The sequence below is a fragment of the Pongo pygmaeus genome, chromosome 8 (genome assembly GCF_028885625.2).
Source record: "Pongo pygmaeus isolate AG05252 chromosome 8, NHGRI_mPonPyg2-v2.0_pri, whole genome shotgun sequence".
Classification (NCBI taxonomy): Eukaryota; Metazoa; Chordata; class Mammalia; order Primates; family Hominidae; genus Pongo; species Pongo pygmaeus.
Window position 1 is genome coordinate 20307939 of NC_072381.2, and position 26022 is coordinate 20333960.

At 34.2% G+C, this 26022-nt stretch overlaps 1 protein-coding gene across 1 annotated transcript in view; it reads left to right on the forward strand.

The window, feature by feature from the left end:
- Positions 1-26022, forward strand: part of PLXDC2 (plexin domain containing 2) — a 479884-nt gene that overhangs the window by 387400 nt on the left and 66462 nt on the right. The window contains exon 10 of the mRNA XM_054503208.2: positions 23347-23407. Coding sequence (XP_054359183.1) covers positions 23347-23407 — 61 coding nt within the window. The remainder of the gene's footprint in view (positions 1-23346; positions 23408-26022) is intronic.

A 26022-nucleotide genomic window follows, 5' to 3' on the forward strand; every position in this document is an offset into this window, starting at 1 on the left:
TTTTCAGTATCTCCCCCTTTCCCCAGCCTTTCTTACCTCTAGTAGCCATTATTCTATTCTCTACTTCTATGAGATCAACATTTTTAGCTTCCACGTGCATGAGAACATGCAGTACTCATCTTTCTATGCCTGGCTTATTTCACAGCATAATATTAACATTAATACAGTTAAGAATTGGCATAGAATTTTGTCAAGATACAGGTTGCTCTACAGCTCACTAAGGATTCATATTCAGTAGGTCCAAAGTGGATCCCAGGGATTCGGCTTTTTAATAAGCCTTCTTGGGGAAAGCTGAGGTAGTCTAGGACTAGGGCAGTAGAAATGCTGATCTTGTATGTCTGAGCTAAGGGGCCTGGAAGCTGCAGTGATTTTGCCTAAGTTGTATGGAAGCACTTATTCATTCTTAATTTGGAATTGAGAAATATTATAGAAAAAATCTGTAGATATATTTATTATTAAAACATATGAAGAGCTAATGAAATAGAGCCTGATAAAAGAAAGTAAGAATCTTTTGAATAAGTGTAGTATATATGATACATAAATCAGAAGATTTTAGAATGTTGTGAACTAGTTAAAAAGATTGGAACTTTCTTTAGTTCTGAGTTTAAATTATTGCTATCCAAGTGGTAATCAGTGTTTTAAAGAAATTTAAGGAGGTTCTAAAAATGCCATACAACTAAGATGGTTGCTTTTAGCTTACAATGCTATAAGAGATAAATTGAACTTTGAATTTATTTTAGTACAAGACCTTTTATAATTCTTTTTTTTTCAAATTTTAATGAAGAATCTTCGCTTTTCTATTAAATTGCTTGTCCTGAAATATAGCATAAACAAGATTGTCTTTTAAGAATGCAAAGTAGAAGTTTATTTTTACCTCCTTTTAAGCCTTCCAAACCTAAGTTTAACAAAAGTGTACTAATTATTTTTGTGTGGATTAATTATAACAATACAGTGAGGTATGATGTTATTTTATCCATAACATAAAAGCATTTTGAAATATATTTTGATGTAAATAATACTTTTGAAAAAAATACATAAGGTACTAATAACAGGGCTTCCCTTTGGAGAACCTGTCATGAATTGGAAACTGGCATAAAGAGAAATACATATTACCATTTCATCACAATGAGATCTTTGAAAGATTTGAATTTTTACCACACACACACATATTGTCTATAATAAAACCATCGATAAACAAAGGAACACACTTTTTAAAAGAAAGGAAGGCTATATATTATATATATATATATCTCTCTATATATAAAAGTTTGTTAAGGCAATTTGGGCACTCAGAAAAATTCAAAACTTTTCAGAAGCAGAAAATTATCAGTACTGAATCTATATGCTACATAACTTTCCTCTGGAAAGATAGTACTTGACTTACTAGATGTGGGATATAAAATGCATGTAATTCTTGTCTTTTTTCAAAATATGAATAGTATTGAACTCTGTATATTTATAGCTACCTATATTATCTATCTACTTATTAATAATCTATTTTGCATTTTGGTCTCTGTCTTCTTTTGGCCACTGAGTCATCTACCAGTCTTTAATGAGGGACGTGGATAACGAATAGAAACCTGTTTTCTTTTTTTCCAAACTCTGAAGAAATAGGTGCTTAAGCCAAGTTCTCCTAATAACTAAGTCCCACCTGAAATATCAAGACATTCTTTTAAGTTATCTTTGATTTTCAGGTCAGCAAATACAGTGTTTGCTTTCCATCTGAGTACCATTTGGCAAACTGGAGATAAAGTCTGCAGAATTATTTAGCATTACATATGTTTATAATTGCTTTTTCAAGATGATCCAAGTAATTTTAAAGTTTTGTTTATATGTTAACCAACTGTGGTGGCTGCACTTTATATGGTTATAATGTAGAAAGGCTAGACTTCAACAAATTCAATCTAACAAACATATATGGAGTATCTAAATGGAGCATTTTAGTGAAAATTATATATTTCATTCCTTTAGCTTGCTTGCACTAATAAAATGAGTTCCCCTGGAAATAATTAAAAGTTAATGGTCCAAAAATGAAGTTGGATTTGTTCACTTTAAGAACAGTAGGTGCTAAATTGGTATGGAAAAAAATATGATCCTTAGAGGACAAGGAAATAAAAATTTAAAAACAAAAGGCAAAGCTCACGGCAGGAGGGGGAGGGATAGCATTAGGAGATATACCTAATGTAAATGATGAGTTAATGGGTGTAGCACACCAACATGGCACATGTATACATATGTAACAAACCTGCACATTGTGCACATATACCCTAGAACTTAAAGTATAATAAAAAAATATATATATATATAAATTGAGTATTGAATATAAAAGGAACATTACATTAACCGTTTTCTATTGTAAAAACTGATATGATGGTAAATGAGAACATTTTTAAAAAGTAATTTATGGTTTAGTTATTTGTTTTGTGGGGAATCCAATGTTAAAATATAGAAAGGCATTTAAAATACACCTTCATACTCAAGCCAGCTCTTTTACTATTTATGTAAGAAAATTATTAAAAATGTAATCAGGATAGTTTTTGATGTTTCGCTTCCATTAAAAGCTATCCCCCAGAAAATGAAAATATGGCTATTTTATATTTCTTAATAGGAACATCCTGCTTAAGATTTTGATTGTGTTTTCTAAAGCCCAAACAGTTTATTTTCTGTCCAGTTCTGAGTCGGAGACGCGATCTTACCTATTAAGAAGACCTGCAAAGAGTTTTGAAGGAAATTATGTGTTAGGAATTCTGTCATTCATGGAAAAGTGCAAGAAATCCGGATGAATCATTCGATATTATTTTAAGCCAATGTGATCAAGTTAATATATATTATTAGGCAAAACAAAGGTAAAGATAATTTAGCATAAAAATAAGATTTATTAGTTGAACAAAGGTCAACATTTTAATTTTCTTTTTCTGGGATGTTATAGAAAGCAATTGGCAGATTCTGGATTAATGAGACTAATTTTTTTCTCTTTCTTAGAAAGCCACTTTTACTTTTACCCTCAGTTCTTGAATGTTTTCTTCAATGACACTTCACAGTCAAGGAAGAACTATTCTTATTCTCTGCATGAATCATGGCCTTAGCCGCAACAATTTCTAATGATAGATTTTCTTAAAAATACACAGATTTTGTATTTCTAAAATAACGTCTTCTGACCACCGAGAAGACCTCTGCATTGACCCATGCCCTCATCAGAATTATTCTCTCCTTTCCCTGCACTCCACTAACACAGAGGTTTCTTTTGTCACCGCCCAGATTTCCTGCTGCTTTTGCTGATTTTAAATCCCAGGGGCCCGGGTGTGCGATGTTCCCCTTCCTGTGTCCATGTGTTCTCATTGTTGTGGGGTGGGGGGAGGGGGGAGGGATAGCCTTAGGGGATACACCTAATGCTACATGAGGAGTTAATGGGTGCAGCACACCAACATGGCACATGTATACATATGTAACAAACCTGCACGTTGTGCACATGTGCCCTAAAACTTGTAATAATAAAAAATAAATAAATAAGTAAAAAATCACAGGGGCTTTGTAAGAAAGGACAGGAGGGTTGTTTTAAGGGTAAGCCTGCCTTATACCTAGAGATGCTTAAAATATTTATAATAGCTACCTTTTATTTTGTATTTGCTATGTGCCACACATTCCATGAAAGGCTTTACTGTCACTGAAGTCTATTAATTATTTTATCTAATTCAAACCTTACAATTGCATGAAGAGTTAAGAGTTGGAATCCTTGTTTTATAAATTAAGTAAATGAGAATTAGGAAGGTGGTAAAGCTTACCTGAGGTTATGAAACTAGGAATTGGTGGAGGCAGGACTTAAAATAAATTTTTTGTAGGCTGCATGGATTGTAGAAGAGATGAAAAAGCAAATGCTAAGGTTGAAGTTTTTGCTACATGTAGCCTTACCAAGTATGTGCACAGACTGGCTAATCAATCCTAAGCAGTTGTGTCCATCAGGAAAGGGAAGAAGCCCTTCCTGGACAACTCTAAACGTTTTACTAGCTTATGTATACTAACCTCTGTGCAAAAATTATTCCAATGGTGTGTTATAAAAGATACATATAAAATTGCCTTTGAACATAATTGAGGTTATTGCAAAGTGCATAACTGACAAGGTAGGGTCCTTATAAAAAAATTAAAACCACAGACTGGACAAAGTAATAAAAATAGCACACAGAGAATTATGACAAAACGATTTCTGAATAATTAATTAAAATGGCATGTAGCAAAAATGGTGTTTGAACTATTTGTTATTTTGCATGGGAAAATTATTTCTATATCACTTTTTCTGCAACATTTTCTACTCATAGATAAGAAAGTGAAGCATATATTTATATTTCTACAGCACCCACATAGAGCCAGACACATGACCTGTGAAAAGAGAGAATAATCTTTGATGTTAACATTTTAGAAAAAATGGGCTGAAAGTACTTCAGATATTTAAGATTTTAGTATGCAAACGTAAACCTAATTTATCTAAAATAACAAAGTGGGCAAGAATGCATTTATAATAGGAGAGAAGTATACAAGAAAACTTGACAAAAAAGACTGTCTGAAATTGAACACAGAATCTATAAAGAGACCAATGTCGTCTGTGAATGATGAAAATCAGATTAGTCCCCCCTACACCACATGCCTTAGGTTTGTTGTCCTGATGTCCCATTTGGTCAGTGAGTGCCTCCTTCTCTTATAAACATATAATGGTTTGCCCCATAAATTATATGGCCCCCCTCCCTAGCACTATTCTGGTATTCCTGGACATCCTCCAGTCATTCCTCCTCTTGTCTAAGTTTTTACTTCATTTGGTACGTTCAGAACCTAAGACAGAGCTAGAAATTCTACGTTAGTGCAATTATTCCCCATAATGGAATTCTTGTGACACAGACCATATGGCCTGTAAGTCCAGAATATTCACTGTATCTGGCCTACTGCAGTACAAGTTTGCCAGATAAATGGAGGATACATAACAAATGTATTGATTAATGGGAAAAAAAGTCAAACATGTAATCACAATCATCTAGTTCGAAAAAAGTATTGACTATCTGGTTTTAAGCAGTTTAATGGTGTAAACAGTGATAGTGTGCTATATAAACACTTTTAATGAGTATTATTAAAGGAAACAGCAGACAGCAAGTGAGGGACCAAGTCAGACTGATACAATAGTGTTTGCAGATGAATAATGGAGATGATTTTGAAGGTGTTGAGTTGATGGGTGTTATAAATGGAAGGAGAGAGAACATGAAGATTCAATACTGTATATGCATTTTACATATGCTTATATAGCTTTTGCTATAAATATTTTTCTGTCTGGATAAAAGGGGTGTGCTCTGAAATTCTAAGTCAGTTTCTTGAAAAGCAAATTTTAAGAAAAAACTGCAAGTCTGAGAATGCTTCTGTTAACATAACATGACATTGTGTATTTTATGAAGCAGAAAATTGCTTCACACCCAAATTCTTAAAATTCGTTTTTTTGTGCTGTCTTTAATAAGACATAGAACATTGGTACACATGAGCTGCATAACAGTCTAATGGAATTAGCATTTAGTAATTTGATATTTTGTATGCCTGACAAATCTGATGTAGAAAAAGCAAGGAAATAGGGAAGAACACTGTTTTATGACCAGAACCGTGCTTTAAAGTGGAATGAATTTACTAATTCTTTGTTGGCAATCTACTCAAGGACCTGAGCTTGGTACAATTTTAGAAACTGACCCAGGCAAGCTCACAAATTTATAATAAAGAGGGTATAACAAGAATTTTAAAAGAAAACAAAGCTTTCTTTATATTAAAGTCACTACTAACTATGTATATATATGTAATTTTTAAGCATTGTTATTAACTTAGACTTTGAGAGGCGAATTGAACTCAGCTCTGTGTGTGTGTGTGTGTAGTTAAAATTCTCAAGCATGAAGTTTTTAAAATATTAAGGGTATCATCTTGGTAACTTTGTAGCAAACTCTATAAGCCTTGGTAAAATTTTTCTACTGAAATCAATTTACTTCGACTGGGAATAATCGTCCTTAAGAGTTCAGGTGACAAAGCTGAATTTACCATGAACTCTAAATATAAAGGGAAAAACATAATGTGTTTTGCTCAAAGTAAATTAATGAAATTGAACAATGGCTATTTTCAAGTTTGAACAATTACTAGAAACTAATGTAGATTACCACATATTTATTAAAAGATATTCTAATTTAATCTGGTGCTTAGAAAAGGTATCTCACAAATATGATATCTTTTCAAAGATATAAAAGTCAATTTCATTAAAGAAATATCTTTTTTTTGAGGTAAATTTCTTTTATATATATATTTATTATACTTTAAGTTCTAGGGTACATGTGCACAACGTGCAGGTTTGTTACATATGTATACATGTGCCATGTTGGTGTGCTGCACCCATTTAACTCGTCATTTACATTAGGTATATCTCCTAATGCTATCCCTCCCCCCTCCCCCCACCCCACGACAGGCCGCACTTGGACACAGGAAGAAATACCTTTTAAGAGACAATGTTCTGCTGATTTTTGTGAGCTTTGCTCAATTACTGTTATGTGGCATTATACTCCCTTGCATTGCACCTTCTACGGAAAAAGGTGCTCCTCTTCTTGTAGTCCCCTATCAATATTACATTATCATATTTTAAGTGGGCTCATAGTGCTTATCTGAAAGATTGTATTACATTATAAAAGATAATCATAACAAGCCTAGATGAATTAATGGGGTGAAGTGAACAAATGATTTCATAAAATGGTTCTCAAACTGTTATTTTCCTTAAGCAGGAGGAACATTTTTGAAAAATAAAACTCCAAATATAAAACAGATAAGATGAGATCACCTTGGGTGCAGTCTGTGGTCCGGGCTGCACAGCCAAGTCTGTCTCTCCTCCACTGAAAGGGCTACAGCAGCCACTGAGAGATGGCAAAACTGATCCTTGAACTCTGGACAGAGCTTGAAGATCAGTGATTCATGCATGCTTTCCCGGTTAGAAAATGCTAACCTTCCTAATCCACCCAGCCATTCTTTCTGCAGATCATTTCCAAGGACCCAAATCAACCGTGATTAGAAATACTTTTGTCTCTTAAGCAATGAGCGGGTGGAGTGGGTGCAAATCAAAGCCGTTTATTTCTCTGGGGCAGTGTATTGTTTGCCCTTCTTTGAGAGATGGGGGCAATGACAATGGTCTTCTCTATTCATTTATTGTTTTTTTCTAAATGTTTATGGTTCAAAAACAGAGTAAAGTTTATGCAAGTTCTCTGAGAAGCAAGAAATACTGTCTTTATCCATCTCTCTGTAATTCTCAGCACTCCAAATTAAATTCTGGAGCTTATCTGTAGTAAACTAATAAATTAGGAAAAAGATGTTTCTTTGATGAGGCAATTGTCTCATCTAAAACAATTTCTAGTTCTGCTCCACAGTCCAACTTTGCTATCTTGGCAGAACAGAGATGAGTTGATTCATTCATGGTTGATGTTCCCGAGGAAGATAGACAACCCTAAAACACCAGAAGCCATTAAACTGAACAGCACTGAAAAAAATCTATTGGTGGCAGGATAGCATTTTACAGAGGCACAGCACACCTCAACCCCCAAGATGTTACATTCCTTTTTCCAAGGCACCAACAAAGTAAAAGTTACAGCTCTTTCTTTTCCCCCTTTATGCATGTAAAGGTGCTATTCAAGTATAACGTTTGGTATGAAGTCAAGAATTCTTAAGAAAGGGTGTCCAAAACGGAATCCTGACACTTCCACTAGTTTTATTTGTTATGGGCTGTTTGCTTCTGCAGCTCACAGCCATGAGGAGAGATCTTTTTCTCCTTCATTCCTGGAAAACTCAACTCTCACTTCCGTCCTACCAAGATAGCAAAGTTGGATGCTGGAAAGGACCGTTTAGATTTTGATAGAATTCATCTACCAAAAAGAGAAGATTTTCCTTCCCTGTTTTATAACTGATTTCTGTGGCTAAAGAGGCTGAAGTCCTGACTTGGAGGATTTCATGTAGATTTTCTCTATATGTCAAATGATAATATCTTAGTTTCAATAAGCACTTCTCAACCTGTGCTAGGTGCCATGGAGGGTATAGAATAAAATAACTGACATTTGTTGAGCTCACCTTCTATGTAAAACACCAAAAGAGTGCCTTGTCTACATTATCTCATTTAATACACACCCAAACCTAGCAAAGTTAGATTTCAGAATCTCTATCTTACTGAAAAAGAATCTCAAATAATAGCTTGCTGTAGATACCACCCAGTAATCTCCAATAGACAGCAGAGAGAGATACCAGCCCCAGCTTTATGCATGCAATTCTAAAGTTCATGTTCCTTCCACTAAATAATACAGCTTCATGTTTTGCAGTTGTTAAATGGGAAAAAATTTTGAGAAATAGTTTCAAGTTGATGTGAAAATTGTATAACAGACAATTGTTGAACACGGTTCATGTCAACTATTTCATGTTCAAACAGTGTTAGTAACTTGCACTTTTTCCCTGTCTTCTTCCCATTATAGCCATATTAAATGTGGCTTTTTTTTTTTCTGGAAGTAAAAATGTTGGAAATCACTAATCGGCTTGTTAATTGTTAATTCACGGCTAGAGGCTCCATTGTTCTTAGTGCCTGCACTTGAAAAGAAAGTCAGATGTGGCAAAGTTGGATGTTTTTTTCTAATATGATGCAATGTGCTCCCAAATTCTTCAGGATGTGCTAATTTTCTGCCTAGAACAAGACTCAGAAGTTGTACTTTTAGTTAACTGGAAATATAGCAGTGTTGTTTATTGGAATAGTCACTTTTAATCATAGATGCCAAAAGCTATGAAAATAACTAATTTTACTCTTAGAAATTATATAACAATAAATATAATCATCTTTTTCTAAAGTAAAAAATATGCAACATTTCATTCATGTATACATAATCAGAAGAAACAAAACCATTTACCTAATGGCAATCATAGTCTTCCTTCAAAAACCATACCTCAGCTTCAGATTATTATTTATCTTTGAAGATCTATGGTGTTTGTTTTTTGTTTGTTTGTTTGTTTGTTTGACGGAGTCTTGCTCTGTCAGCAGGCTGGAGTGCAGTGGCGTGATCTTGGCCCTCACTACAACTTCTGCCTCCCGGGTTCAAGTGATTCTCCTGCCTCAGCCTCCTGAGTAGCTGGGGCTACAGGCACATGCTACCATGCCCAGCTAATTTTTGTATTTTTAGTAAAAATGGGGTTTCACCTTTTTGGCCAGGATGGTCTTGATCTCTTGACCTCGTGATCCACCCACCTTGACCTCCCAAAGTGCTGGGATTAGAGGCTTAAGCCTCCGCACCCGGCCTTCATTTTTATTTTTTTTCTTGAGATGGAGTCTTGCTCCGTCGCCCAGGCTGAAGTGCAGTGGTGTGATCTTGGCTTACTGCAACCTCCGCCTCCTGGGTTCCAGAGATTGTCCCCGCTCAGCCTCCCAAGTAGCTGGGATTCTACGGTGTTTCTAAAGAGGTTGAAGATCTTTCATAAATAAAAAGCCAAATAGTTAAAACATGCATTCAGCCATACTCTGGTTAGTGGCCCAAGTCATAGTTAAGAACAACCAATGAAGAAATATTTTCCTAATAATGTTGGAAAAACTAGCTTGATCTTAAATGTTAATAGCTCTTGATAAACGGAAGTTTTGTATTCATATTTGGAATTATTGAACTTCTGTTAGATAATAAATTTTCTGTCCTAAAGCTGGGTACTGTAACCTTGATTAGAGTTCCAGTTAAGAGAAGAATACTCCTTGATCAGAGAACATTCCCTAGGGAAGGCAGCTTGGGTTGAATATTTCTGAGAGTGTGAGTAGGATGGGAGGGTAAAAGGGAATACAGTAAAACAGAAGACAAGCAGCTAAAGTATGTTAGAAATCAGAGGGAAATGATTTGGAAAGTAGTTTGTAGAAAGGCAATGCAAAGTGTCAGTGAAAATGTTGTGTTTATTAATTGTTCTTTGCATTTCACTCTCATCTAAAAACCCAGCAAATACCTTCCTCTGGAAATCCTAAAGCCCATCATTTCTTGAGCTCAATATTGACTGACTCTTCTATGACTATAGATATAAATGTCATGTATACTAATCTCAATGTTTTATTTTAAATTTATTTTGAATTTTTAATTTTTGTGGGTACATGGTAGGTGTATATATATATGGGGTACTAATCTCAAAAAGAGAAATGTCTGCAACTTTTAACTCTTAGTTATCTACAATTTCCACCTTACTACAAAAATTTACCCAACTCTGGTCATTTAACCCTAAGATATCCTTTGGGTTATAGCTGACTTTGTATTAATGAAATCATTAGCTTTTCAACTTTCCAACATCATAAAAAAATTATATCTCTGATTAGGGTTATTATGAGTCTCAACATTTCAATAATTCTGGTATAACCTGATGTGGTTGCCTTGTTTTTGTCATATAATCCAGCTGTAAGTTGATTTATCATTTTACTTTGCATTTGTATAAAGAAGACACAAGGCAGAAAGCAATTAATGATTTATTCTCCCAAGACTTCACTTTCTTGGGTTCTTAACTTGCTTCTTCACACTGATACAGTACAATGTTGATTAGAAGTGGTGACTGGCCATTTTGTCATGTTTCTAACTCAAAGGGAAAACATTCAGTCTTTCACCATAATGTATGAGGTTAGCTGTAGATTATTCATGGATATCCTGTATTATTTATTCTGTATAGAATTTTAAAACCTCAATAGTTAAAAATCCAGTCAATAGTTAAAATAACTAAAACATAGTCAAATAATAAATCTATTTTATGAATACAAATATGGTTTAATTTAAAGAAATCTATCAATGCAATTAGTAGCACTGGTACTGAAGATCACTTGATCATCTTGACAGACGGAAAAAATATTTGATAAAATTTAACCATTTTTTTAAGTTAACATTAGCAAACTGAGACAGAGGATACTTACTACATACAATAATAAATATTATTTTACAACATAAAAATATGCCAAACACTGAAGCCCAAGAAACATTAAAGTAACAAAGAAGGCAAGGATGTGATCACCATTATTATGTAGCATAATTCTGTAATTCTAGTTACAGAAAAAAGAAACATAAGTAAGAGATAGGACTATTGGAAAGGAGAAACAAAAGTTATTATTTGTAGATAAAGGAATCAGTTACTACACAGCCGTCAATAGCGTTCTGCGTCAGAAATGACTATTTAAAAAATGCAATGATTTAAGCTTCTTAACATTAGCAAAAATGGTTACTAACAAAATTAGTAACATATGGAAATTATATAAGGAGAAGAATGAATGTGTAATGAGACACTTGACTAACACCTGAATAAACATTTAATGGATGTAAAGTTGCATTTAGTAAGATGTCAACTATTTCCACATCTATTCAATCAAATTCACAATAGCACTATTATTTGGAACATTAGAATGTGATTATAAAAATTGCAGAGAAGAATTAAATGTGTGTGACTACTCAAGGAAAAAATAAAAATGAGAACAAGGATGGAGGATTTAAACTCCTAGGTTATTATTCAACAGAGGATTCTGAGAATGTTAGTCATCTATTTGGGAAAAAAATATGTATTTTTAAATTTGGTTCTTACTTTTCACCCTATTCCAAAATAAATTTAAAAGAGTTTAGAGAAATAAACTAAGAAATGAAATAATGGGGTGGCTAGGAGAGAATCTGGCAGTTATTTCTTCAATGCTAAGGTAGGAGAGGCTTTTCTGAGCACTAAAGAAATAAAAGAAATTTTAAAAGAAAAGGTTGGAAAACTTCACTATGTAAATATACAAACTGCTGTATGACCAAAAACAAAAAAAAGAATAGAATTAAAGGGAAAATTACAGACACATGGTATATTTGACAGAGATTTAATGCTCTTAGTGTATAGAAATGTTTGCTTTAACAAAGAGAACAGCCCAATCAAAAGAAATAGGGAAAATAAATGATTGTACAATTTAAAAATGTAAAAATACAGAGAGTCAATGAACATTTAACCTCACGAGTAATATAAGAAATGTAAATTAAAACATGAAATATCATTTTAATATAAATCCAAAAAAGGTGAGGTTGTGTATTTTATAAGGGTTAAAATGACATAAGTAATCTCATATATGGGTTGAATAAATCTCCATAAAACCATGTAATGGAGTGTATGCTGTCATTAAAAATTACCTCTTAACAACAAAAACAAACATAAACAAATGGCATTGCAACAAACGAAAAAGCTTCTCCACAGCAGGGGAAACAGCAAACTGAGAAAACCTACAAAATAGAAGATATTGATAAACTATTCATCTGACAGAAGATTAATATCCAGATACAAGAAACTCAAACATCCGAATAGCAAATAACCAACAACATAATTAAAAACTAGGTAAATGACCTGAACAGATATTTCTCAAAAGATGATATACAAATGGCCAACAAATATAATTTTAAAAATACTCAACATCATTAATCATCAAGGAAATGCAAATCAAAACCACAATGAGATATCATCTCACCCCAGTTAGAGTAGCTATCATCAAAAAGATAAAAAGTAACAAATGCTGCTGACAAGGACATGGAGAAAAGGGAACTTTTATACACTGTTGGTGGGCATGTAAACTGGTACAGCCCCTATGGAGAACAGTATGGAGGTTCCTCAAAAAGCAGTAGAACTACCAGATAATCTAGCAATCCCACTACCAGACATTGATGCGAAGGAAGGGAAATCAGTATACTAAAGAGACATCTCCACTCCCATGTTTACTGCAGCACTATTCACAATAGCCAAGATATGGAATTAACCTAGCCGTCCAATAACAGATCAATGGATAAAGAAAATGTAGTGTATATATACACAATAGAATACTGTTCAGCCTTATAAAGAAGGAAATCCTGTCATTTAAAGTAACATGGATGGAACTGGAGGACATTACGTTAAGTGTTTCACTGATTTGAAGTCCAGAACAGGAAGTTTAATGCCACATATTCTCATTCATATGCAGAAGCTTTAAAAAATAAAAGGTGATTTCATGGAAATAAAATGCAGAACAGTGGATATTCCAGGCTGGGAAGAGTAGGTGAAAGAGGGAGAAAGGGAGAGATTTGTTAAAGAACATAAATTATAGCTAGATGGGAGTAAGTTCTAATGTTCTATTTTATATACGATATAATAGATCATAACAATGTAAAACTATATAACAATATAACATATATAATAATATAACTATTTAACAATAACTATATTGTAATATAGTTAACAACAATATATATTTTCAAATCGTTAGAAGGAGAATATTGAATGTTCCTAACACAAAGAAATGACAAATGTTTGAGACGATGGATATGCTAATTAACCTAATCTGATCACTATACATTATATGTATTAAAACATAACTACATACCCCATTAAATATGTAAAATTGTCATATATCAATTAAAACGTTTCCTCTCAAAGGATATTTATGGACATGGGAAAATGCCTAGACTATCAACTTGGAAAAGCAAGCTATTACATGTTGTGATTCCAGTTAATTGATTAATTCATTGGTACAAGTAAATATACATTAAATAAAGATGAGGTTGAACGTAAAACTAACACCATCTTAGCATTGGGATATACCTAGTTTAATTTGTTTTTGAATTTTTTGTAAATTTCTTTCAAAATGATTATTTTTAAAACCAGCCAATGCTATTTAACATATACATATTATTTAGAGTTCAAATTATTTATTGGACAATATTTTTCAAATTGTGTGCTGCATTTCAGCATTTTCACCCAGTGGGTTACAACCAGCATTTTTTAAATGAAATATAATGACATAGAAAATATATCTGTGCTTTATGTGAATCTTTAGGAAAAAGGAACAAGAAAAAAAGGAAGCATTGCAACAAATATTTAGCTTCAATATGTACACACAGATATACATGTAAATACCCAAACACAATGTTAAATATACTTGCTACTATGGTTTATTCTAAAGAGGTTCAAAGACTCTATATTGGAGAAATTTTAATTGAAGATTTCAGAAATCTCATACTTTATGTTGCCAATGCATTTCCATCCACCTGATGCGGGTGAAACTGAAAGTCAGTGAAGAATTCAGATTTCACTATTTCCACATCTGCTGGTTTTTAAAAATGTAACAAGGGCAATAACCCAGCGGGGCTTAAACTTGTGAAATTATTGAAGCTACAATGCTCTGTAAATAAGGATTGTGTAAGTCAATACACAGCCAAACTTGCACCATTTAAAACTCCCTTAACCAGCATATTTCAATATGTTCTAGCATCACTTAAGAAGTTACACAGATAGCAGAGATAGAAATTGGATTTTACTGTGAGAATAGTATTGCAAGCAAATCAATCAAGTCTTTAGAGTCAAACACTGTAACTTTTAACTATTTTCAAATGAATGAATACTTCATTTTCTTTCCCATTCTAAGTAGTATTTTAAGAAATTTTTAAAATTTAGACATAAAATAAATACCAAAGTATCTAATAATCTAGCTAGAGTTGCTGTTTCCTAAACTGGGCTTAGTGGATTGTCCCATCGTATAACTGGCTTTGTTTTAATGCATCACAATATCAACTTGTATTTCTGTCTACCTTTTTATATATTTGTCATCCCTGTAAAGCCCTGAAAATGCACAAATAAGGACATTTTGCCAACATCATCAGTGGCTTTTAATCAGAACGATTTCTGAGAAGATTCACCTATTTCCAGATAAGGCTCAATATTGTAGCTTCACCGAGTGTCAACTCCTTCCTATCCTACAGACTCCAAAACTGAAAACAGACTAGTTATAAAGAGGTGACATTCACAGGAAGAAGGACTCCAGCATGCAAAGCCAATTGCAAAAATTATTTTCCTTGTTGGAAATTTTATCAGTGAGAGATAGGATAACAACTAAAAAGTAATGGAAATACCTTTTTTGCCTATTATTTGGAGGACAGAGAAATAAGATATGAATTTTTTTTTTTTTTTTTTGAGACAGTCTCACTCTTTTGGCCAGGCTGGGGTGCAGTGGTATGATAACAGCTCACTGCAGCCTCAGCCTCCTACACCCAAACTCCTGCGCTCAAGAAATCTTTCCACTTCAGCCTCCCAAGTAGCTGGGACTACAGGCATGTACCACCATGCCTGCCTAATTTTTTTTTTTTTTTTTTTTTTGTAGAGACAGGGTTTTGCCAGGCTACTCAGGCTGGTCTTGAACTCCTGGGCTCAAGAGATCCTCTTGCCTTGACCTCCCAAAGTGCTGGGATTACAGGAATGAGCCACCGTGCCCAGCCCAATATGAATTTTTTTTTTAAAATGAGATGACAGAATTGGAAGAATAAAAGTCCCTTATGTTGTTATGCTTTGTAAATACATACATATTAGGGCTACTCTAGATTCTAGAAAACTAGAGGAAAGATTGAGCCTTTACTTTGGAAAACCTGCACCTCTGCAAGATGCCACATGTACAGATGACTACGTTCTGGAGATTAGATAAAGTGATCCCAGTTTTCCATCTGAAACCCATCTCTAAAGCAAAGTTCTTGTATTCTGCAGATAACTATTCTTATGAACATTGGATTATGATTTCGGCTACAAGTAGCATCAAGATCTTTTATCAGAAGAAAACACACTCCAACTTCTTGCATATTCTAACGATGTAAAACTTCATAAGTGATCCTACAATATTGTCTCTGTAATAGGTTATGAATAGATTCATCTATCATTCCCATAGCAGTATATAATAAATGGTTCAGGCATGAAAATTCTGAAAATTTTTAGCTCAAGATTGTTGAGTTTAGGAGAAATGTGTTTAGAAATGTACTTGTCCATTTCATGCCTGAGGCCAACTAGGAGCAAGCATGCCTGTATGGGAAATGAGATACAATTTTTTACTAATTTATGATTTGAAATAAGGATAATTATAATTAACATTTTAAATTTTCTGACCATTTTTCAGTTAAACTTTTTCAGCATTTCTAAAGAAAATTATTTTCCCTTATCTTACAGCTCCATACTACCAGTTACCTATTTTATGTCATAATAAAACATGTTATTGGCTATAATCACTGCTGTTTATCATCTCATTTAAAATACTGATGCTTCTTTTTAAAGCATCTTTCCATTTCTTTGATGCCGGAGAATCATTTTTCATGCTTTTGCATACTGTGGCAAGAAAATTTACTAAATGCACAGTTGACGTTTCCATTAAGATAACACATCCTGATAAATACCCTAAGGCTAAAAGGATCATATAAATCACAAGATAATTCGATGTAATATTTGTCTAAAAATCTTAATAATTTTACAGAGCTTTATTTTTACATATAGAACATAGTTAAGCAAACTACAGTAAATGAATTAAAAATATGACCCAGTTTCTGGTTTTATAAAGTTTGATTGGCACACAGTCACACCCAATCTGTTTACACATTTACCTGTGTCTGTTTTCAAGCTACAATGGTGAGTAGTTGGGACAGAAACGACGTAGCCCGCAAATCCTACAATATTTACTATCTGGTCCTTTATAAAAAAAGTTTGCCGGCCCCTGATCTATAAACTGATTTCTAATGGGGTCTTAAGATTCTATGTAGTTTCTTTGCTAAATTCTTCATAGATGTTTCATTTCGCTGGTGGAATGAAACATGTTCAATTGCTCAGTAAGACAAGCACTTCATTTTTGATCCTTATGTGTTGCTTATGTATCTATTTTAACATTTACTCTATTTCCTACATAGGAATATATTACCCTTGCAAAATAATTCCTATTTCTGAAATTATTTCTACAAAACTGACGTAAGTTAGAGATTTGATGAGATTTATACTTTTATCTCTTGAATTGATACATGCCACAAGCTGGGAGAATATTGCTTGTTTTCTAGGCTGCCTTATTTAATGGAATTCTCTTAGTATGTTCCCTGGGGGCTTTGAAATCAACACACCATTGAAATTGAGTGGAAATTAGTATAATTAATTTGAAGTACTGTATAGCTCTCTATTAATTTGTTTTGAAATTAGATAATGGTGAGAAGAGAATAATTAGGACATAAAAACATTAAAACCCTACTGTAGTTAGGAGTTCACATTTTGTTGAAATCAATTATGTGAGAAATATTTACAAAACCATGTAATTTCTGTTCATTTTGAATAAAGATTTGGCCCATATGTGAGAGCAACTTGGATTTTCTCTCATAATATTCTATGATATTAATTCCCAAAAATGATGATAAGGCACTTTATGTTATAAAACACATTTCACATTAATATGGTACATATAATTAACTCCTAAACATTTTCTAAATCCTGTCTATGAAGTGAAAACCTCATTTACTCATTTTTCTATGATAGTCAGATTTGGTACATGCATACCAAGTACCAAAGGTATTATTAGGTATAAAGGTATAATCAGGTATTAAACAAGCTAACACTTACTTAATCTTTACTAGACAAATAACGAACTTTTAATCCTTATATAACCTCCCCCACCTCATCTTACAGATGAGGAAACAGGCTTAGAAAGGAAAAATAAGAGTACAACGTTTCAGTTAGGAGGAATAAGTTTCTTGAGATATATTGCACAACACAGTGAGTATAGCGTATTGTATCTTTTGTATTTTTGTATATTTTTGCTGTACCTATCTATTATATATTGTATATAATGACTATATTGTATATGTAGTGTAGTGTATGTTTCAAAATTGCCTAGAGGGTAAATTTCAAATGTTCTCATTACAAAAAGATCAGTATCTGAGATGATGGCTATATTAATTAGCTTTATGTAATCTTTTCACATTGCATACATATATCATAATATCACGCTGTACCTCATAAATATATACAGTTATAATTTGTCAACATGCAATACAATCATTCAAAAAAAAGGAAAAGAAAAATAACTTGTCTAAGTTCACACACCATTTTTGTGACCAAGCCAGAATACTAACTCAAACAATTGGATTCCAAAGCCTCACTTTTAATCATGTTCTCCTGAAAGCTTTGTAAGATAAACTCAAAAGCAACCAATTGTAGTATAATAGTGGACATTTGCACTTGGTGTTGGGGGGGGTCTCTGAGCAAGGGTTGCTGAATCTGCTGGGTGGAAGGAGAAGGAGCTATTTCTTGGAGGAGGTTGGGGTTGATTTGGATTGGGTTTGCCAGTTGGGTAGGCCAGCCATATGTAATAGTGTGTTCAAAGGTAGAGTCATAAAAGAACATAGCACCTTCGGGGAAGGGAAAACAATTTGCTGTGCTTAGAGCAAAAGGAGGGTATGAATGGATTGTAGAGCATGGGCTACAGGAGTGAGCAAGAGGCCTGAATATGTTGTAGAGGAGGTCAGTGTGGTAAGAATCCCCTGAAGGTGTTTATTTACAATAAAAGTTGCTGGATTCCAATTGCCAGAGAATCTTATTCAGTTAGACCTATGAATTTGCATTTGGACAGGCATCCCAGGTAATTCCAATGTGGGAGAGCATCTGTGTGAATCACCATTAAAAATGTCGGAAAACAATGTGCTGGATAGTGATATGGTTAATGTCATTGTGCTTTAAAACACACACTCACACGTTCACACATACACACACACACACACACACAGAGCAGCTCAGCAGGGACAGGAAGCTGTTCTCCAAAGTGATTTTGGTTTGTTCAGAAATAATATAAAGGTGTCTTTTCCTAGTGGTTTATACAACTGTCTCTCACACACACATTCTTGTGCTTATAATTGCTTTTCGATGCTATTTAGATTACTGGCCTCTAAAAAATGCTAAAATGGTTGGATCCAGTTTTATTCATTTTTAAGTCACTATATGCTACAAAAAAGTATGAGCTTTTCAAACCAGATCTCACTTGTTTTGCCATTCTCAGTCCTTTCCATTCTAGCCCTTGGTAAATTTCAATTAATAAGAAATTATTGTCTTAAATAAATGATGAATTACTTAATTGATTTATATTTTCAGTAGAACTTAATTTCACACAACATAATTGGGGGATTAATTAATAAATCAAGTAAACTGCATTTCTGCACTTTTCCCTGGGATTAATTTAATAATTTAAAGGACTAATTATTCCAAGGTAAAATTTCAGTTGATATGCAAATTTAAGATTTGGCAACGTCTTATTAGAATATAAGGTAAAAGTTTGTACATCCCACTGGCTTTGGATACATTTGAAACAGAATAAGTGAAAACAAGCCGTGCTTTAAGAATGATCTGTTCCATTGTATTACTTATGGTTATGGTCAGGTGGCTCCCAAGAAAATGTTTTTTTTTTCTGTAGAAAATTGATACATCCCCATCTTCCAAAACAGAATGTTGGTACATTCTTCAATGTTTAAACAAACTTGAAAGGAAAATATAGGAGGGAGCACTCATCTAACTCATCTGGAATTAAATAGACTCCACACGTCAAAATCTCATTGGGTAACCAGAGACGGCCTTGACCAACTGGGGATTCTCAAATTTAGGATGCCAAATCCCACACTGATGTTTACTCCACACTTAAGCTTGTTCAACACAGATGGTAGGCATAAATAGCTTAACTTCAATGGATCATGCCCTGAGAGAATGAGAGAGATGGTCTTCTGTGTTGACAGGAGGGTTGTTTTCACATTCCACTTGAATTAAATTATGCTTGTTCATCCCATGGTGCATAATCTCTGGCAAGGATTCTTAGAAAGAGCTATCATGTGGACTCATTGCAAAACAAGTTAAAAATAATTAAAAAAAGAAAGATTGCAAAGTAATGCTTTGAGCACTGTAAGAAAATATAAGGCAAAAGTTGAACAGCTTCCATTTATTTTGAAAAATATATAGATACCTATTTAGAGTAACATATTAACATGGATTTTTATATATTATATTTAGATATATTGTATTAGTCCATTTTTCACACTTCCGATAAAGACATACCTTAGACTGGGTAATTTATAAAGAAAAAGACATTTAATGGACTCACAGTTTCCCATGGCTGGGGAGGCCTCACAATCATGGTGGAAGGCAAAAGGCATGTCTTACATGGTGCAGACAAGAGAGAATGAGAGCCAGGCCAAAGGGGAAACCCCATATAAAACCATCAGATCTTGTGAGACTTATTCACTACCATGAGAACAGTATGGGGGAAATTGCCCCCATGATTGTATGATCTCCCACTGGGTCCCTCCCACAACACAGGGAAATTATGGGAGCTAAAATTCAAGATGAGATTTGTGCGGGGACACAGCCAAATTGTATCGTGTATGTTCATATGTTAACATTCAGGGGCAATGTATATCTTTAATTCAATGGACTGGCAAAAGTAGTTTGAATTTCTCATCTGAAAAAGATATTATGTATCAGATATAGTGGATAATATGATCAATATAAGACCCTAGCTTTCAAACATTCTCAACTAAGTTTGGTAATTAAGACATAAGTATCGGGGGAAATTCAGCCAGATATCGGGTGAAATTCACCCCGATATTTCACATAGGTTCTTTTCTATTTTCCCTAAGTGTGTCAGCCGGTCTGAGAAATAAAGGGACAGAGTACAAAAGGATAAATTTTAAAGCTGGGTGTCCGGGGGATATATCACATGTTGGCAGGTTCTGTGATGCCCCCCGAGCCGTAAAACCAGCAAGTTTTTATTAGTGATTTTCAAAAGCGGAGGGAGTGGGCGAATAGGGTGTGGGCCACAGAGCTCACGTGCTTCACAAGGTAATAGAATATCACAAGGCAAATGGAGGCAGGGCGAGATCACAGGACCACAGGACCACAGGACCGGGGTGAAATTAAAATTGCTAATGAAGTTTCAGGCACGCATTGTCATTGATAACATCTTATCAGGAAACAGGGTTTGAGAGCAGACAACTGGTCTGACCAAAATTTATTAGGTGAGAATTTCCTCATCCTAATAAGCCTGGGAGTGCTGCGGGAGACTGGAGCTTATTTCATCCCTACAGCTGCAACCGTAAAAGATGGCCACCCCTGAAGTGGCCATTTCAGAGGCCTACCCTCAGGGACATATTCTCTTTCTCAGGGATGTTCCCTGCTGAGAAAAACAATGAGAACACATGGACACAGGAAGGGGAACATCACACACCAGGGCCTGTTGTGAGGTGAGGGGAGGGGGGAGGAATAGCATTAGGAGATATACCTAATGTTAAATGATGAGTTAATGGGTGCAGCACACCAACATGGCACATGTAACAAACCTGCATGTTGTGCACATGTACCCTAAAATTTAAAGTATAATAAAAAAAAGAATTCAGTGATATTTCTTTTTGATTTTGAAAGATATTTGCTTTTGAAAGAAGAGAAATATGGCTCTGTTCCACCCCGCTCACCAGCAGTCAGAGTTTAAGGTTATCTCTCTTGTTCCCTGAACATTGCTGTTATTCTGTTCTTTTTTGAAGGTGCCCAGATGTCATATTGTTCAAACACACATGCTCTACAAACAATTTGTGCAGTTAATGCAATCATCACAGAGTCCTGAGGTGGCATACATCCTCCTCAGCTTACGAAGATGACGGGATTAAGAGATTAAAGACAGGCATAGGAAATCACAAGGGTATTGATTGGGGAAGTGATAAGTGTCCATGAAATCTTCACAATTTATGTTCAGAGATTGCAGTAAAGACAGGTATAAGAAATTATAAAAGTATTAATTTGGGGAACTAATAAATGTCCATGAAATCTTCACAATCCACATTCTTCTGCCATGGCTTCAGCCAGTCCCTCCGTTCGGGGTTCCTGACTTCCCGTAACACATAAGTACATGAGATTTTACATAAAAGAGAAAAAAATTAAAGTAAGATGTATTCACAGCAATACAGTAGCCCCCTTTCTCCAAGACCTTTAGTGGATGCCTGAAATCAAGGATAATACCAAACCCTATATATACTATGTTTTCTCCTGTATATACATACCTATGATAAAGTTTAACTTACAAATTAGACACCATGGAAATTAACAACTAGTAATGAAATACAACAATTATAAGAATATAGTATAATAAAAGTTATATTAATGTGATCTTTTCCTCTCTTTCTTAAAATATCTTATTGTACTGTACTCACCTATTTTCAGACCATAGTTAACCATGGATAACTGAAACCTCCTAAAAGGAATGACTATGGTAGCAATGCTTTATCAGAATGTGCTCTGGATAGTAATTTCTGGGTCTTAGAAAATTATTGGGCTGTGTAAGAGTAGGTAGGGAAGACAGAAAATTATTCCAGTCAAGGAAGACAGTATGAGTGAACAAAGTCTGATTAACATGATGCTTGCTAAATTAGATCTTTTAGACATGACCTATCTCTAGTGCAACTGGGTGTCCCTAAGAAGGTATTCGGGTTCCATGATTCACTAGAAAGACTCGTAGAACTCAGAAAAGCTGTTATACTCAAGGTTGCCACAGGAAAAAGAGATGAGTTAAAATCAGCAAAGGTGAAATGCACGTAAGGTGGAATCCAGGAGAGACCAGTACAAGTTGCCAGTTGTCTTCTCCCAGTGGAATTGCACAGATAGTACTTAATTTCCCCAGCAACAATGTGCAATAATACACAACAAGTACTGCTAATCAAGGAAGCTCACCCGAGCTTGGTCTCCAGGGTTTTTATTAAGAGTCCACTCATCAGGATTGAATGCCCTTGTGACTAATCTTATCTTCCAGTCATCAGCTCTCCCAAGGGTCAAACTGTTACAGCATGGCCCAGGGTCCCAAGTAAATGAATAATAAATCAGAGTGTCAGCATAAACTATCTGCATGGCTCAAGACCCGAGGTAGACACTCTTAATAAGCAGGATAGTCCAGGAGTTTAGAGGTTACTTCTCAAGAGCAAGTCAAGGGCCAGTCTTTTTTTTGGAACATGCAGGGTCTGAAAACCCCACAACTGCCAAGTTAACATTTTACTGCACAAAAGAGAAAGAGTTTGTGTGATGGTGTGTCTTGAATGAATGAGTGAAATGAATGAATGAATGAACCTGAAATCACGAAATACAATATTTGCAAAAAAAGTATGTATTTATTTGTTTTAATGATGAGAAAAAAAATACAAGGTAAAAGAAAATCCACTTCATAGAATAGCAATTGGTCTTATCTTTGTGCAGGGATCTAGGTATTCCGTACAGTGCAGTTTGCTTTAACAGTGATTTGGTTGCCATGTACGATCCTAACGGTGACGCCCTAAGGAGCGAGTGATTACTTAGCAACCCTCTAAATATTTCACTGCTTCTCCAGTTGCGAGTTCTATAGAGAGTTAATGTTATGCTAAACTGAAAATGTGAGAATGAACTACCTACTAATCTTTTACTTTTAATTTCTGTCCACCACCCTACACCCTATCCTTCCTTTTCTGAACTGCAATGTGGTCTTCTTTGAAGATGTTCCAGTGGATTTGATCGTCATCGGCAGGACTGGGTGGACAGTGGATGCCCTGAAGAGGTACGCATGCTTTATTGTGACAGAATCCTGGGAAAAAGCTGTCATATGTATGTGTTTTAACTGTTAATAATTTTTGTTCAAAATTCATGCCCTAAAACTTAATGAAAGGAGAAGAATCCTTCTATAAGCACAATGTCTGCACATATTAGGGGTTCAATAACAGCTGGCTATTTTTGTTAAATTAGATAACATTTTCATTACATTGTAGCAACTTGCTACAACCACTAATATATGCAGACATTGGGCTTAACTATTTATATATATTATCTCATTTCATTATCATATTCATTCTATGAAGAACAGTGCCTGCACTGTCACTACCCCCATATTACCAAGGAGAGAAAAGGGGAGGAGTGAGGGGAGCTTGTGGGGAGGGGTGAAGTGTGAGTTCTTGGAGTGTCAGGTAAGTGGCTAGGGAATAGTAGGGCCAGGATTGGAATCTCTATGAGCAAAGAGGAGTTCTCTTAAATGCTTGCTATTTCTCTAGGATGTACGAAACCATTGTTCCTCTTTGTAATTCAAACAGCAAGACCAGTGGTATTGTGGAGGGTGGAAGACTGCAGCAAATTGATGTGCTGTAATAAATGAGAAATTGTATAACATTAGTTGGCATAGAGAGATGGTATAATGTTAACTCTGAGGGAAACATGATAGAGACAAGGATGCAGTGAAGTCATGTAAGCAATTGGATACCAGAAACAATTTTAACCCGTTTAAAAGCTTTGCAGTGAATTGCATTTATATTATCATTTCAAGATCATATAAAGATATCCTATAAAGTTTATGAAGAAAAGCATTTACTTCTTCTCCCTCCATTGAGTTTTGGGGTATGAATTTTGAATTAAAACTGCTAACAATTACAAAAGTTTTTTATTTAGCAAAGCAAACCATGCCGAAATGCTGTTTTAAAAACTATTTGTTCGATGGTTACTTAGAGGCTTTTTTAAAATTCATTTTTGGGGGGTATGTTTCATAAAGATCTTGAGCAATACATTTTTAAAAACATTTTTGAACTTTAAATGCAGTATTGCCAGTGTAGCTTTAACCAACCTTTTGACATTTCATTTAGGGAATGACAGCAGTGTGTGCTCATTCATCTCACCTTGCTTATCTAATAACGTAGTTCAAAACAGTATCTATTAACAAAGCTATAGTTGTGTTTTGAGACAATCATTTCTTTCATATAATCAGTTATCTCAATATAAAATGTTGAAAATGAATATCTCCATATGTGTAAAAATTGAGAATGTAATTCAGATATATATTTTTTCTCCCAAATTTGGTTTATCTTTTCATTTTCTCTATGATTTTATTTCACTAACATTAATTATCAATTTAATCTGTCAAATGTATCAATCTTTTATTTTTATGATGAGTTTTATATGCCTGTGCATCTTGTTTTAGAAGAATTTTCCTACCAAATTTCATCTAGATGTTATTTTTGTGTATTTTTTTCTGAATGTTTTAAAGCTTTGTCTTACACATCAAATCTATTCCATTTGGAATTGGTTTTTGTGTATTATATAAGATAGAGATTCAGTTTCGTGGGGTTTTTTTTCTTGATGGATAGCCAAATTTCAAGCACCATTTGTTAACTAATCCTTTCTTTTGGCAATGTCTTGCAAAGTCACCTCTTTTATGTGTATTTTCTGGCCTCTGCTCTTCTAAAGCTCTGTCAGTACTTAGATCAGTGTCCCACTGTATTAATTACTATTGTTTTATAAGAAATCTTACTATATACAGGACAAATCTCCTTACTTTTTCTTCCTCACAAGTGTTTGGGTATTTTAGGGCTTTTGTCCTTCATATAAATTTTAGACTCACTTTGTCGAGATCTGTAATCCATCAATCAATACATCTTATTAACATTTTATTGGAAATAAATTATGAATTATATCACATTTCCTAATTATAGAAGCTTTTAAAATTTACCTTTTTTACTGTTGACTTCTAGACTAATTGAGTCATCATCAGAGAACATGTTATGATCTTTAAAGTTGATTGGAAATTTTTCATGAACTAGTAAATGGGCATTTTGTACAAAGGGTCTATGTGAGCTCAAGAAAAATGTGTGTTTTCTTGTTGGTTGGGTGTCAAGCTTGATAAATGTACTCTTCAGCTATACTTCTCCACTCTCTTTATTTTCACCTTCTGACTTTGAAAGCTTCACGTTTTCATCTCTTCCTCATATTTTTAAACCTCTGTTATATGTAATCTGTTTCCTTATTACTCTGTGCTATATTTGGGGCAATTTCTTCAGATGTATTTACTGGTTTATTAATTCTCCCTTCATCTTGTTTAATATTCTATGTAATCTACTCACTGAAGTAGAAATTCCAACACATTTTTCATATCTAAAATTTAAATTTGACACTTATTACATCTGCCAAGTATTTTATAGTTTCATGTGAACCGTTCATTTCTCAATTTTATCTTTTATGATTTTAAATATTCCGTGTATAATTTTTGTATATTCCATATTGGATGATCCCATTATCTAAAGTTTTGGTGATCTAAATAGTGTGGTCATTGTTTTTGCTGAGTCTTTGTCAGACAGCTATTTTTTTTTCTTTTTTAGTGTATATTTGTCTGATCCTATTCTAAGACCTAAATGG